This window comes from Bombus vancouverensis, chromosome 13 (genome assembly GCF_051014615.1).
Source record: "Bombus vancouverensis nearcticus chromosome 13, iyBomVanc1_principal, whole genome shotgun sequence".
In the NCBI taxonomy this organism is placed as follows: Eukaryota; Metazoa; Arthropoda; class Insecta; order Hymenoptera; family Apidae; genus Bombus; species Bombus vancouverensis.
Window position 1 is genome coordinate 10544780 of NC_134923.1, and position 16246 is coordinate 10561025.

At 32.1% G+C, this 16246-nt stretch overlaps 2 protein-coding genes across 4 annotated transcripts; one reads left to right on the plus strand and one right to left on the minus strand.

Moving 5' to 3' along the window:
- The first annotated feature begins 2488 nt into the window (after window positions 1-2488).
- Window positions 2489-13219, plus strand: sno (Protein strawberry notch). The gene is made up of 18 exons (XM_033338024.2): window positions 2489-2933; window positions 3724-3805; window positions 3864-3971; window positions 4069-4296; window positions 4593-4715; window positions 4861-5001; window positions 5088-5455; window positions 5559-5811; window positions 5969-6294; window positions 6364-6644; window positions 6722-7086; window positions 7353-7421; window positions 7499-7787; window positions 7896-8279; window positions 8964-9530; window positions 9616-9929; window positions 10021-10152; window positions 10235-13219. The coding sequence occupies exons 1-17, from the start codon at window positions 2931-2933 to the stop codon at window positions 10125-10127; spliced, it is 4008 nt and encodes a 1335-aa protein (XP_033193915.1). The 5' UTR covers window positions 2489-2930; the 3' UTR covers window positions 10128-10152; window positions 10235-13219.
- Gos28 (golgi SNAP receptor complex member Gos28) lies at window positions 10238-15532 on the minus strand. 3 transcript variants are annotated; one of them, XR_013059855.1, is made up of 6 exons: window positions 15379-15532; window positions 14546-14721; window positions 14300-14481; window positions 14146-14214; window positions 12617-14026; window positions 10238-11849 (listed from the first exon to the last, which is right to left on the minus strand). XR_013059855.1 is itself a non-coding variant. In XM_033338049.2 (5 exons), the coding sequence occupies exons 1-5, from the start codon at window positions 15410-15412 to the stop codon at window positions 13789-13791; spliced, it is 687 nt and encodes a 228-aa protein (XP_033193940.1). In that variant the 5' UTR covers window positions 15413-15532; the 3' UTR covers window positions 10238-13788. The 3 variants fall into 3 exon arrangements, 2 of the variants coding, with proteins under 2 accessions (XP_033193940.1, XP_033193929.1); XM_033338049.2 differs by having other exon boundaries at window positions 10238-14026; window positions 14146-14202; XM_033338038.2 differs by having other exon boundaries at window positions 10238-14026.
- Between the last annotated feature and the right edge of the window lie 714 nt (window positions 15533-16246).

Here is a 16246-nt window from a genome sequence, read left to right on the forward strand (position 1 = left end):
CTTACTGAATAAAAGGTATGCATATACATGTGTAAAAATAATTGAAAAATGCAATAAGACAGTCATTATTTGATTTATATAATACAGAAATGTTCAAAGACATATACATCTTCTAAGAATAAAGAATATATCATTACATGATTAATACGAAGACTCATTGAAAAAATACATATGTTTAACTCTAATTAAAAAAAAATAAGATAAAGCAGCAAGATACAACAATTAAAAGTGTCTCATATATATGTATGTACATTGATAACTTAAACGTATAAATTTAATTATTTATTTTCTACATTCGCGATATAAAATTGACGAAATCAAATCATTTTCCTATATCGTTTAGTTCCAGGAGTTGGCCACCAGATAGCGGTGTCAGCGGCGCGAAGCTCGGATCGATCGTATTAGAACGATGTTATTTTTTAGATAGATTTAGGTAAGCAATCGTAGAATTCTAGATGAACACATATTATTTTAGTGAAACGTCGGCTCGAAATCCTTTGATTTTCCGAAGAAAATCTAAATCTATCGAAATCTGAGTTATTTGATATTTCTGTAAAGAGATAGCTGTCATATTCTTTTCTTTTTACCGCGGATACTTTAAATCAACTAACGATCAGCGCGGCGCCTCTGCAACGTTGCCAAGCGTCCGCCCAGCTCATTTAAGTGTAACCACGCGCTTACGAACACATGATACGCGATATGCATGGTTTGTTTACTGTTCATTGTAATTTCGAAGTACACGTGCTCAAATAAGCAATTGTTAAAAAATTATCGTGTTCGTTTTAACACGTATCAACGACTTGTCTTCTCGTGTCTTTCGTGTTTTTAGTCAAAGTGACCTGTGATTCGTACTACAAATCAGAGAGGAGCCAGTAAATCAACGAACTATCTATTTAAATGGTATTATAAATAAATATACTGATCCAAAGTTTTTTTTGTCAGATTGAAAAAACAAGATACCTACAAATTATCCCAATATAAAAGAACCATTTATTTTTAATCATTTAGAACTATCAGAATTGCATGTTAACGCCTAAATATTTTGTTAATATTATTTACACCGATCCTTGCTTGCCTCACTGTTCGCTTTAAATTTGCATGCATTGTCATGAAAAATGTAGTTACGGAATAGTCGATAGATGTCAGAATTTTCCGCTCTTTTTATTCGTGTTTTAAACACCTTATATGGGTTTATCTTTTGCTTTTTCGATCTAATTATGAGCTAATGTTTCAATTAGAATTATTAGATAATATCATTGATCAAGAAGAATAAGAATCGATGTTACGTTAAGTTAAGTTTATTGTTCTCTCCCTGGTTACAATCTTTACATTGATTTCGTCGAAGGAAGGCGTTATTCAGAAGCCATCTTGCTTCGGTTTCCGCGCTAATTTCAAATTTTAACTTGTTAAATTGCACGTTTTCATTACATACCGTATCGGTCATACTTTTCTTTTTTTTCTGTAATCGCTTAGTGTTACTAATTGTATTAATATAAAAGTACAAAAATACAGACTTAACATTATATCTTACTCTACTTCATAAACGATATATATTGGCCAAATATTCATGCACTTGTCGACATCTTTTATGAATATATTATGTTATAACTACATTAGTACTGTAATAACACCCAACTATCTGGATTATATTAGTAACATTTGAAACAATTCTGAATATGTATATAGAAATTGTAAGATATCTAGTACAAGTGTATATTTTGTAGAGATCTTAAAAATATTCAAACGGACAATCATCCATAATATTATTCATAATATTAATAAATCTCAGTATTCAGTATTTACCTTTAACTTTTATTATGTGCTTAAAGTGATTATTCATACTCCATACTAATTTTTTTACTAAATATAAGTTTAAAATAAGTATATTGCAATTTCTAAATATATTTTCAGATTGGATCCAAATTTTGCCAATGTAATCAATGTATAATATTAAATAAATAATAAATAATTAAAAAAATATTAAATATTTGATAGTTTATAAAATATCAAATATTTTTATTTTTAATTTTATTTTCTTTCTTAAGAATCAACATAAAGTATTTATTATGTTATGTATTTATGTTATGTGATATTGTATGTCCACTTTTAACATTTTTGAGAAATACAGTCTTAAAAATTCAGTGATGTTTTATAACTAAATAAATACTTTTTGCATTGCATTTATTTTTACCGATACTATTATAGAATTAGTTCCAAATTGTACATTGATTCTTTTTAAGAACATAAAATGACAAAGCCAAATCATGGTTTTTGAAAATATCAATATATACACTAAATACAATAAACAAAAATGTTATTTTTCTATAAAGTAGATATAAATGTGATTTTTATGTAGCGTACGGAAACAGTCAAGGAATATTGAAATGTATAAAAAAAATATGTGTATAGTAAGCTACAGATATGGTGTTCTGAAAGAGCGGTGATTTTTTGATTAACGCGCTCCTAAGAATATTCTCTTAAATCGTTACAATTTGGCAACGCCGCGTGGTTATATTCCGCAAGCAGCAGCCATAGCCAGCGCGTGTGTTTTTGTATTTGCATCGCGGTGCACCGTGGGCCGGGCGAAAGCCAAGATGGCGGCAGCCGTGTTTGGCAAACGCGTTTCAACTGTATGATCGGTGTAGACCGCATAAATGGCACGATCTAAGCGCACAGTAAGTTCTAACACTGTGATTTCCTAGTTCGCACAATTCACCGGCCAACTGAACGTCGCTGAGTGATGTCCATTTAACGAGACACGAAACACGAAATATTCTTTACGAGGAAAAAAGTGTCTCGTGCACCCTGTCACAAGTCAGCATCTTCGATTGCACACGGCGAAGATAATTATTCACAAGGTGTTAAGGTCAAGATATCCCAGTTATCTTGTCTCTTCAGTAACCGCCAAGATTATAAAAGGATTTTTTGACATGGTGAGTTTTTGTTTATGATTCGTTTCACTGGTACTGAGAAGGCGCGCTTCTTTCGTCCAATACTAATACGTATTTCTTTGTGCATCCCATCTATTGGCACGACTAACCTATTAGACGCGGTTACCGTGTATCGCGTATATACACAGTCCCTCTTATTGTAATTTTAAATGACTCACCGACACTAGCCTCCCTCTCCCTATTCCGTATCCCTCCCGCTTTTTCCTCGAGTTAAACAAGTTCACGATCGCTTTCCTTATTCTTTTCCTTTTCTTATTTTTTTCAATTAAATACGAATTGTAGTATTGTACGAGCCATTCAAAAAATACATCGATTAACTCGAAAATTAAAAGCTAAGGGAAAGCGATAATATAATGAGTATTGGTTTTTTAAATATACATACTTTGGAATTTATTGTTATTTATGTCATTCTTTTGTGATGAATGAATTTACGGATGTTGATAATAATATTGATAAAGAAATTGAAAAATTTACAAAAAGGGAAGTTGATAAAGCCCATACATGATAGCAGTTTTTATGTTTCTAGTTAGACTTAATTTATCCTTATATTTATGGATAAAAAGTTAGTTATTACATAATGTTATGAAACTATAAAATGTGAGTTGCAGATTAAAAATGCACTGAAATTTATGCTTGATCCATTGTTTTCTTATAAATTTAAAAATATCAATAATGACTGTAATAATTTAAACATTGACTTTATTATTAGATTAATGATAAATTAATATGTAATAATATGTGCTGTTAAAACATTGAACAAATCTTTTGTCAGTCAACTAAAAGGGATAAGGACGCAATGAATGAAGATAGCAGCAGTGACGAGGATGAAGATCCCGATAACATGGGTGTGCCTGGTAAATATTTCATTTTTAAATATAAAAAAAGCATTTAATGCATAATAATTCTCATTAGGTGGTGGAAAAGATCTTGCCACTGCTACTGGGATTGCGAATATTAAGGATGAAAAACCTGTAGATGTCCCATCTAATGCAATGGCTAAAGGACAAGGAGGTTTAAATAGTAAGAAGAGTTTTAATAGAAAAATATGATAGAAAAATATGCAATGAATTCAAAAAGAATTTTATTTATATTTTTTGAAATTATATTTCTTTAACAGTGTTAAATCAGAAATTTGGTAATAAAATTCCTGGTGGATTGGTGACTAAGACAGCAGCACCAGGTTATGAAATGGTACGTGTAGGAGGATCACAGGGTACACCACCTGGTTTTGTTAATACAAATCAGTTAGGTCAATTAGGTCAGTTAGCTGCTGCTGGTGGTCCATATTTTCCACCAGGACTAGCAACTCTTGCAGGTTTCAACCCTGCAGCTTTCTTTCCACCAAGTGAGTACAGCATATTTTTTATTTATTCCTAATATTCTATAACATAAAATAATTCATTCCTGTCTGTATTATAAAAATTAAATGTATGTACAAGTCATTTATGCACATACATTATTGCTTTTGTATCAAGAGTATATTTGTATAATAAATTTATACCCATATTGTTGCATTTTATTGTAACATTGTAACTTAAGCGTAATTAACTATTGTATTATCTGTAATTATTTTAAACAGTGTTATAAATTATAATACTGGGTGAGTAATTGAGTAGTTTTACATATGTTATCGTTCCCTAGGCATGGATATGAGCTTAATGAGTGGTTTTATGGGTATGCCTGGAATGAACATGGGTGTTAATCCTCTTGTTCAATTGTTAAACCAAAATGGTTTACATCCAAATTGGCCAGGTGGGCTGTCAGGTATTCTTCATATTTGTAATATCCTAAAATCATTTTAATAATTATAATATTGTTGAAACACATAATTATGTCCATAATATTATTAATTGAAATCATTTAACATAATAATTCTAATCTCACAATACAGTAATTTAAAACATTGTAGGCAAAGCTGTGTCTCAGCTATGGATGAATGCTGGAGATCCTGCAAAAATGAATATGCAACCTACCATACCAGAAGAAGAGGAGGTGGATGATGAAGATATGGGTGTTGCAGAAACATATGCCGACTATATGCCTACTAAACGTATGTTATTTAACTTCACTTTGAAAATACATTACATTGATATTTATTTATTAGATAACATACCTCTTAATTAATACAATCCATAGTTAAACTCGGACGGAAGCATCCAGATCCTGTTGTGGAAACTGCATCGTTATCTAGCGTCGAGCCAACGGACGTCTGGTACAAGCTTTCGATACCAGAAGAAACGATGCGTACTGGAGCTTTATCTGCGCTGCAACTTGAATCAATAACGTATGCGTCTCAGCAACATGAACATCTCTTACCAGATGGTACACGCGCTGGTTTTCTTATCGGCGATGGTGCAGGAGTTGGTAAAGGACGAACTATAGCCGGAATTATATTCGAAAATTACTTGAAAGGAAGGAAACGTGCTATTTGGGTATCTGTCTCGAACGATCTCAAATATGATGCAGAGCGCGATTTAAATGATATTGGCGCGTCAAAAATTGAGGTACTTATTCTTTAAATTGGAGATATCAATCATTTATTATTTTAATTTTGTTGATATAAAAGTCGACGTAAAATTTGAATGGAAATATAAATTGTATTCTTAGGTTCATGCATTAAACAAATTCAAGTATGCAAAGATCTCGTCAGCGGTAAATGGTAACGTAAAGAAAGGAGTAATATTCAGTACATATTCAGCTTTAATTGGAGAATCTTCGCAAAGCGGTGGAAAATACAAAAGTCGATTGAAACAGCTTTTACAGTGGTGTGGTGAAGATTTCGATGGGTTGATTATATTTGATGAGTGTCATCGGGCGAAGAATTTATGCCCTACGGGAAGTTCAAAACCTACTAAAACTGGTACGTATATTAGACACATTATTTGTATTATAAACTTATACATATAACATGCTTGCTATTATGTTTCATATAATGCAATTGTGTTTTGTGGTACAATAATGTTGTATATTTATTATTATGCTTCATATAATTTATTGCAATTTCCAATGTATTCCAGGTTTGACAGTCCTAGAGTTGCAAAACAAGCTTCCTAAAGCTAGAGTAGTGTATGCCAGTGCCACAGGCGCTTCCGAGCCCCGTAATATGGCCTACATGGTTCGATTAGGTATGTGGGGCGAAGGAACACCATTCCCCGAATTCAATGATTTTATCACCGCCGTGGAGAAGCGCGGAGTCGGTGCAATGGAGATTGTAGCGATGGACATGAAGTTGCGAGGCATGTACATCGCCCGACAACTCAGTTTTCATGGAGTAGCCTTTAAAATAGAGGAAGTACCGTTATCCAAAGAGTTTACCGAGGTCTATGATCATTCAGTTCAACTTGTGAGTATTAAAACAGAAGATCTAATTAATTGACGGTTAATAATTTATTAATTAATAAATTTTGTATAGTGGGTTGAAGCAATGCAGAGGTTTCAAGAAGCAGCAGAATTGTTGGACGCCGAGAATCGTATGAAGAAAACTATGTGGGGACAATTCTGGTCGTCACATCAACGCTTCTTCAAATATCTATGTATCGCTGCTAAAGTGAAACATGCTGTGGCAGTTGCACGTGAAGCCGTAAAGTGTGGAAAATGTGTAGTTATAGGTCTACAATCTACCGGTGAGGCACGCACGTTAGAACAATTGGAACGCGACGATGGTGAATTAAGCGATTTCGTTTCCACTGCAAAGTAAATACATCATTCAGTTTTATTAATATGTAAATACAAAAAGACTGTTTATTTCTACATGAATGTGTTTATTTTAGAGGAGTACTTCAAACGTTAGTCGAGAAACATTTTCCAGCATCAGACCGTAATCACATACACCGAGTTCTTGGTATTGAACCATCGAAAATGCAGAGATTAGACGATCTCGATGATATTGATGGAGCTAGCGGTTCTGCGGGTGGAAGTAAAAGAAAACCAATACGACAGGCAGCTCAACGAGCCTCGAAGAGAGTTCGTACATTCCCATCGGATGACGATTTTACCGATGACGAGAGGAATGGTGGACATAGCTCTGGTTCGGAATATAAACAGAGTGGCAGCGAGAGCGAAGACGATCATAGGACTGACGAAGAAAGTAATATCACTTCTGATTCTTCTTTCAATTATAGCGAATCAGACTCTGGTAGGTTTCACATATTATTTGACTAGTATCGTTAGATCATAAGCAACTGATTTAAATTAAATTTAATATTATTTAATTGTGAAATATAAATAAAGCATACATTTTAATTTTAAAAATGAATAGTAATTTATACAATATAAATTAAAATTGAAAGCTTAATTTTACTTTATTCAAACTATTGTGTGTTACTTATGACCTAAAGGTACTAATTAAGGGTTAAAATCGTTTAATCAAAATGTTCTGCTAATTTCTTACTTTTATTACAGATTCAGGCGATGGAAGGCGAAGGAAGAAAGGCGCCAAGAAACAAAAAAAACCAGTGAAGAAACGAGCTGGTATATATTTCGTATTCTCAGAAATATTACCGTGATTAAGAACAAATGTAGTGGTAATACATTGATAAATTATACAGGACCCATAGCTGCTGGAGCGACGCGCAATCGTGCGCCATCGAGAGACGCCGTGGAACGTGCTTACACCATGAAGAAGGAATTACTATCACAGGTTGAAGACTTAGGCGAACGACTACCACCAAATACTTTGGATCAACTAATTGACGAGTTTGGTGGGCCGGAAAATGTCGCCGAAATGACTGGTAGGAAAGGACGAGTTGTTCAGACAGAAGATGGTACCATTCAGTACGAATCCAGATCTGAAGTGGATGTTCCATTAGAAACGCTTAATCTAACTGAAAAACAGAGGTACATAATAAGTTTATCTTTAATATACATGTAAAAAAAGTCTACTTTCTATCTCTATTTTCTATCTAAAAGTCTACTTTAAATCTGAATGGTTCAATGTCGTAATAGGTTTATGGATGGCGAGAAAACAGTGGCCATTATCTCAGAAGCAGCCAGCAGTGGTATATCATTACAAAGTGATAGGCGAGCAAGGAATCAGATGCGACGAGTGCATATTACTCTCGAATTACCATGGAGCGCAGACAGAGCGATACAGCAATTCGGACGAACGCATCGTTCTAATCAAGTGAATGCTCCGGAATACATATTCCTTATCTCGGATTTAGCCGGTGAACGACGATTTGCATCCATCGTTGCGAAGCGTCTGGAAAGTCTTGGAGCTCTTACGCACGGTGATCGAAGAGCTACAGAAACCAGAGATCTCTCGCAATTCAATATTGATAATAAATACGGACGTGCAGCACTTGAAGCGACAATGAGAACTATTATGAAGTTTGTATACTTCTTATAATTTAACCTTCTACTATCGAGGTGGAGTCTCAGATTGAAGTCTTCCATTTTGTTTATAACTAAATATTTATATTTCGTCTACCTTTCGATAGTACAACGATATATGCATTACGTAAATAAATTTACATAGTTTGTTTATCTTATTAAATGGTAACTGATATATGTGCAATGGAGTCCATTAAAGGGGGAAAAATTGAGAGAAATCCGTAAACTGCGTAATTACCTTAAGATTCTTTTACGATATAGGATATCTACAAATATAAAGTGAAAAATCTATAAGGACTGATATTGCACCTTTGCATCGTTACAAAATCAATCAGCCAGTAAATAGGATTGCGAGATATTGTCTGTAATAATTTCTGATGAAATCGGCTGGCAGACCATCTCTGGTCTGGATGATGGCGGATCTATTGTGTTATGTATATTAGGAAAATGTGTACTAGAGATAAATCAATAAGAAAGACTGCCAGTAATGTTCTTTATTTATATATAAATTAAATATAAAGTTCAGGAGTATTATAGACTCCACCTCGAACTTTATATACTAAATATGGTACTTCGGTAGTAGAGGCTTAATAATATATCTTATATATTCCTATACACTTTTTGAAATGTCTAATATGGTTTACTAAATTAAATTAATTCTCTTATAAATGAAATTACTAGATACGAGCCTCCGCTTGTACCACCACCACAAGATTATCACGGAGATTTCTTCAAAGATGTGGCTGATGCATTAGTGGGTGTTGGTTTAATTTGCAATAGTGAGAGCACACCTGGTGTACTCACGTTGGACAAAGATTATAACAACATGTCAAAATTCTTAAATCGTATTCTCGGTATGCCGGTTGACCTGCAAAATCGGCTATTTAAATATTTCACCGACACTCTAAACGCAATTGTCACGCAAGCAAAAAAGACCGGTCGTTTCGACATGGGTATTCTCGATCTTGGTACATCTGGAGAAAATGTAAAAAGGGTTAAGCTATACCGTTTCTTACGGAAACACGCTACTGGAAAGGCACCAACCGAGCTTCACGTTGTTCATGTTGAACGCGGAATGAATTGGGGAGAGGCAATGGACAAATGTTCCGAATTGACGGGATCCAAAGAGGGCTTCTATTTAAGCCACCAGATCCGTAATGGAAAGCAAACAGCTATTCTTGCTGTTATAGTAGATACCGGAAAGAAAAAATCTGAGAGTAAAAAAGATCAGCTGTATATGGTTTATAGGTAGAGTGTCTCTTTCGTAATAAACATAAGATAATGATTAATAATTTAAAATTGATCATATTGTGATTCATGTTTTTGTTTAAAGACCCAATACAGGATTGCAATTACGACAAGAAACTCTAGGTGAATTAGAGAAAAAATATAAGAAGGTATCATCAGACGAAGCAGAACCACATTGGTCACAACAATATGAAGCGTCTGTAGATACATGTTCACATGCTTACTGGCGCGGCAATTGTAAAAACGCGACTCTTGGTATGGATTGCGAGGTTGGACTCCGAAGACGTTCCTATAACGTATTATCAGGTTCGGTGTTGAGCGTTTGGAGTCGAGTTGAAAGCATTCTTGCAACACGTTCTGCTCATAACTCTAAAATGCAAGTAGTACGTTTACGAACTGGTAAGTTTTATGAAAAGTTTAAATATAATTCTATAAAACTATTGCACATGTTATAGAAACTGTTAAAAGTTTTGTTTATTTTTTCTTGTAGATGAAGGCTTAAAAATAGTCGGTACTCTTATTCCAAAGTCCTGTATGGAAATATTGCGTCAAGAATTATCATCAGATGCTGAGAATACCGAAGAACTTACATTTTGAACAATTCGTTAATTCGCTTTTATAGGTAAGTAACTGACATAACAAACAAAGCGAGCTTTATTTGTTGGAAAGGAATAGCGAGTTCGTAATTTTGATGTGTTATCAAGAACAGGACCAAAAGAAGCGATTAATGTGAATATAACATGGACAAATCCCTCTTCCTAAGTCTTGCGATAAAATTCAGTAAAGAAGAGGGTGCACCTGCGAATGCACGACAAAGATATGAATTAATTAAGTCATTTAATAAGGATATATCAGGTAAATACGAAAGCCTGATTTGGTAATGACAAGTGAAACGAACATGTGGAACGAACATTTACAACCTGCGAATTGTATGAGATCCAAACTTATCTTTTCGTTAGGCTTTGACGTCGCTATGTTAAACGTTTTAATGAAGTATGTTTTGCTCGCCCGTTGTATCTCCTCGATTATACATAAAACATTACTATATAGCTAGAATATTTTCTTTCTTTTTTTGTAATTTTAGTCATAAATTGCGCTCGCGTTTAATTGGGCGTTAGTGGGAATGAATTTTTTTTTATTTTTCATTTATCTTCTTTTCACATCGCTGAGTAAAAAAAAATATTAAATCCATAATTTTGTAATGCAATTATAGTTGAATACGAAGTACATTCGCCATTTATTTTATATGTCAAAGAAAAATATAATTGTTTTGTAAAAGGCATCGCTGCATATAGAACAACTTTAGTTTTGTTCTTTTCTCTCTCTCTCTCTCTTTCGATCGCATTACGCTGTAGAAGAATTTTAATCAATACAATAGTTTTATGTTGCATCTACCACAAAGAATTATATCGAATGTGGAGAGAAGCTAGAATCTTATGTGGAAACGTAAAATTAAACCATAGCGATGCATACGACTTAAGGAACCGTATTTTACGCTAATCATATCTTGAAGAACAAATTTAAACATTCAGTGAGAATCGATTATGTAAAATCTTAGTGATAGGTAAAGGTTTACTTACTTGCATATATATTGTGACTGATTAATGGAACGGAAGTAAGTAAAACCCGGAAGAAAAGATATAAAAAATATTAGTACTATATCAGAAAAGAAGTGCAACAAGCAATCGATTCTCGTTGGAATATACACAGATGTATACGCAACTGTTCCAGTTCTTTTCTTTAATTGTTAAATTGATCGGATAGTTAATTAATGACCATTGCTACTGCTACCATTAATATTATTACACTACTGCTACTATTATTAGTACTAGTATCCCACTGCTACTATTACTATAGGGAATAGAGGGACGAGGTAATAAATGAGAATTCTTCTATCTCGTAAATTTTATGTTAAAACTAACATTTATTATTTATGAAGTAAGTGCCAAGGTAGTGTAATCCTTGTTCGTTTTTATAAAAATTCGCCTTTCGTACTATATTTAACAAAATAAATTTTTTTATTTTTTATTATATTAGACACAGTGATATAGTAATATCAGTTACAATAATAGATGCATAATTTAAAAAGTTGCGCTTGGGAAACAATGTATAACCTCGTCTCCCAATAATTCTCCATTTATAAGTAGTCAACATTAAAACAAAAGTTAGATTCAAACGATACGTACGGCAGTATATTTATATTCAAAAATCATAAAGTAGTCATGCGATTCGCATGTATATTGAGTAGATGTCTGTTGTTTATTTGTACGCCTGGACGAGTTTTGATAGCTAAGTAAGATGGATCTCACAATCTATCATCTATGACAGAAAACAGTAATAAAACAAGAAAAATAGAAGATCCAATTTAAAAAAGAATGGTAAATAGGGTATCTTGGAAAAATCGATAGAATTAATTTTAAGTAGAATCTCCATTAGAAAAATAAAAAAAGCAAAAAAAAAAGAAGAACTACAAGGATATGCGAATTAGCGTTTACGTGTTTAGACGCTATGAAGCGAGAAGTTGTCTTGTGAATATTTTCTTGTCTTCGTAACTATTCTTACTACAAAGAATCGTTCTGATGTAATCCATGAGAAAAAAATAACACTACTACGTTTCTACGGATTCACTACATATTGCATTTATAAACAAGAATAAAAAAATGGAAAGAAGAAAAGAAAGAATATAAAAAAATACACATTTATATAACGTAGATAAGAAAGTACTCTTATTACGTTGTATTATTTTCCATGATATTAGTAGGATACAAGATACCTAATAAATTATTTATTAATGTACATTAAAGAGATAATTCGTTCGTTGTGTTTATTTTTCTCAACATTTGTGTAATTACTTTTACGTGAGGAATATTCATTTCATACAAAGCTGCAACATTTATATTGATATATTATATATATTCGTTCTTTTATAAACGTGGAGATTCTTAATTAAAACTATCGGAGACGAAACTATCAGCTAACAAACAAAAAAGGAAAAATTGAAAGTGATTTGTGATTATAATAAAACATTTTCAAAGTGTAAATATATATATTAAAGGATATAAAGCAGTTTTAGGTAATACGTGTACCTTATATTCGATATTTTTACAATTCTTGCTTGAGTTCCTATTACAAACAAGGTGTAATTTATAAATGTGGTATCTAGTATACGTGGAAACCAGGCACTGCACTCGCCGAAAGTAACGTGATTCCTTTCGTAACGTGCTGTGTTTTGTGAACTCGAATGAGAAATTCTAATGATGCTATACATATATACATATATATATGTACGTGCGTGTGTATATATACATGTATAAATGTTTTCTGTGTAAGTAAAATTAATACTTCTTAGTAAAAAATGAAGAAGAAAAAGTGTGATGTTAACGAAAATCGATCTTTCGAATGATAATCCCGAAACTACACACTTATTAATTACAATATTTGCATTAATGTTATTTTCCTCCATTGTTGTATAATTTCTTAAGTAGTAATCATCGTGCATCTTTGTCTCCATTGCTTTGAAACATATATGTTGTACCGCGAGAAAGCATCCGAGAATACATTGATTCATAGGCGTATGAAATACAATGGATTTCCATAAGAAAGAAATATGTAAATTGTTTCCTCTTGCAAGCACAGACTCAGTACTTGCATCGAATTATACCAATAGTAAATAAAAAGTCTTATATAAATATCAGTCTACTGCACTGCGAATAGTAAATCATGGTTTTGTTTTTTTTAACAACAGAACAGTAGCAAAATTTTGAAGGTTTGGTTTTTTATACATGCATGGTATTTTACAGTCTTTACTCAAAGGCATAAAGCAAAGATGTGTCCAAAATAACACTTGTATAGTCGTGTATATAGGAAATTGAAACAAAAAATACAAATGATTCTGTAAATACATGAAATCTTCACCATTTGTTTTAATGTTTATTAAATTAACACATTGATCGTGGACTTAATCTTTTTACATAGTATCACCCACGACTTATGTTACGTATAAAAAAACTGTACAACAGTTCAACATTTTCTTCTTTCTTTTCTTTTACTTTCTTAACTCGCAAGAACGAAAAAACATTCATTCGACCATTCAGAGTTCACTTACGCATGTTCACATCACGCACAATCACGCATTCTTCAATTTCAGTTCTCTATCCATTTATATATCGTAAATACATCACCAAATACCTCATCTACATATATGCATTCCCATTGATGTATCACTAACGGGTGGAAGTACTTTGGTATTGGATATTATTTAGTGAAAAGCATAGAGCAGCATGAGAAACGTGCAAAATCCGATAATAAGGCCGACTATAAGTGAATCGCGTCTTTTACGTAAATTTATCCTTTGCACTAGACTATTTACTGCTGGAAATCGATTTGAAATGTCATTTAGCCTGGTCTGTATACGTTTGAACGTTTGCCTTTGAGTCATGAGATGATCTCGCGTTTCCATTGCTATGCTTATTTGATCATTAAGCAAATGATCAGAACTGAAAAAAAATTATCTGATTTTATATTGGCAAAAAAATGTAACAAACAGGGCACTTTATACTATGTATAACTCAGCATAAATCAAAATAAAACGAACAGTATAGCAAACAATACTTACTTGTGAATGTGTTGATTTTCTTTCATATACATTTCCCGACGATTTAGTCCAGTTACACTTTTGTAGTTACTGTTCCATAGAAGATTTATAAACTCTTAATCAAATATTTAAAAGGAAATATAATTTAAAGTAATAAAGTAATAGGTATACGTACTCGATTTCTTTACGGACACTACCTAATAAATCTTCTCTATCTCTTCTTGCATCAAAATTATTTCTAATTTTGTTGAATTCCAATTTATAATCTTTCAATATGTCTTTGTGGCGTTGCATTGTATGCAACATTGCAGCACCGTTTGGTTGTAATTTGCTCATTCTCTCATTTATAGAAAACAACTGTAACAAACAAAAACTATTTAATTTAAATTTTTGAAATGTAATATTGATATTTTAAACGTACCTTAGCCAATAATGCTTCTATTTCAGAGGCCATATTATCAAAGACATGTTCTTCATCTAAAAGAGGTTCTTCATCTCCATTAACAAGCTTGGATCCACTATTGACACCAAGCTTACTGAATGCTACCAGTTTTGCATCAATCTCATTTTCCAGGTGTCTTGCTTGCCTTCTAAGATCTAAAATTAAATATGAAGTTAATAAAAATACAGATTTTAGTAAATTATACATTAATATTAATAAAAATATATAAATAATTAATAGGAAAAGCACTATATTTAAATATAAATTATATATATATGTCGTAGTTAATTTAAAAAACAAACTTTTTTGGTAAAAGTATTAGTAGAAATTAATTTATATATCATCCGTTAAAAAAGATGACTAACTAGTTTTCACGGTAAGGTTAAGAATAGTAACAACAAAATTTGTACGCGAATTATCATAGAATTATTTATTATAAAGTAATTTTATTTCATGAACCTACCATGTAAAATCAATTATTATCTTATAATCATACGTATAAATAATGAGATCTTTTAAATTGAACTTTTTATGTTTCAAGTGAGCTTTGATGTAACAAAAGTGAAATATTTGTAATATAACTTCTGGAAGCAAAAATGTTTCACTTCTATTAGATTTGAGTAAGATTGTATAAAATAATATCATTTTTCTTTGTTAGATGCAACGAAGAAAATGAAATTAATAGCAGAATGACATATGTCAAAACAAGCCGTTATATTACTTGTTGCAAGGCTTTTTGGAATACAAGAAGCCATGACAAGACCGTAAAAAAATAAAGAACGAGAGCAATATTTTCATCAGATAAACTCTACCTTCCCAATCGACAGCATCTAATGCGTTAGCCATTTGTTGTTCGCAAATTACGAACACGGTACTTTCTTTACTATGATATATGAATCGCTGCTGCTACACACGACATAACATAATCCCACGGAACAGATGATGGCAGTAGATACTTATACATAGCGCTCTAAATTCTAACTATGTATGTATATATACGTGGCGGAAAATTCGAATTATTTCTAATATGATTCGATACTTAAAACTTTTATAAGTCTTGATAAATATTAAATTTTTAGTTTTGATGAATCTTTCAGATTTTTTAATTTTCGATAAGTCTTGAAAATATTGTATCTTCAATATCATGTATATTTATTATTGTACTCAGTACCAGTATCTTCAATATTTTATGTATACAATCTTTTATATTATATTCTAATTTATATATTTATATAATAAATTTTATATAAAATATTGCATATGCATCAAGCTTTCGAAAGATTCTAAGGCTTCCAAAACTTTTCAAGCTCTTTCGAGGCTTTTCAAAACTTACCGAAACTTTAGAAACTTGAAATTTTTAAAAACTTTCAAGAATTTTAAGTATTAGATCATGTTTGAGGCAACTCAGATTTTCATAGCACCGAAAAGCTTCGAATTTGAGACTCATCTCCATATGTATTTATATATAGATATGTTTAGTCGCATTTACATAAAAAACGAAATATGTTAGATGAATGACAACAAGTATATAAACCTTAATATATCTATAATAAATCACACAGTTGAGATTTTCATGAAAATTATTCGTACACGATATAACATAGTTTTATATCAACATTACACTTGTGCAATTGCAGTTAGGTAAAAGTAGTAGTGAGTAAACCGGTTTTCGGCGGGATC

What these genes read in the sequence shown, in the direction of transcription:
- Gos28 (XM_033338038.2), bottom strand. Translation starts at nt 15,412, where the DNA reads ATGGCTAACGCATTAGATGCTGTCGATTGGGAAG. An exon ending in AGTGTCCGTAAAGAAATCGA is followed by an intron (nt 14,215 to 14,299) that starts GTACGTATACCT and finishes TCTATGGAACAG; the next exon opens with TAACTACAAAAGTGTAACTG. An exon ending in GAAAATCAACACATTCACAA is followed by an intron (nt 14,027 to 14,145) that starts GTAAGTATTGTT and finishes ATTTTTTTTCAG; the next exon opens with TTCTGATCATTTGCTTAATG.
- sno (XM_033338024.2), top strand. An exon ending in CGATAACATGGGTGTGCCTG is followed by an intron (nt 3,806 to 3,863) that starts GTAAATATTTCA and finishes AATTCTCATTAG; the next exon opens with GTGGTGGAAAAGATCTTGCC. An exon ending in ACAATGAGAACTATTATGAA is followed by an intron (nt 8,280 to 8,963) that starts GTTTGTATACTT and finishes TGAAATTACTAG; the next exon opens with ATACGAGCCTCCGCTTGTAC.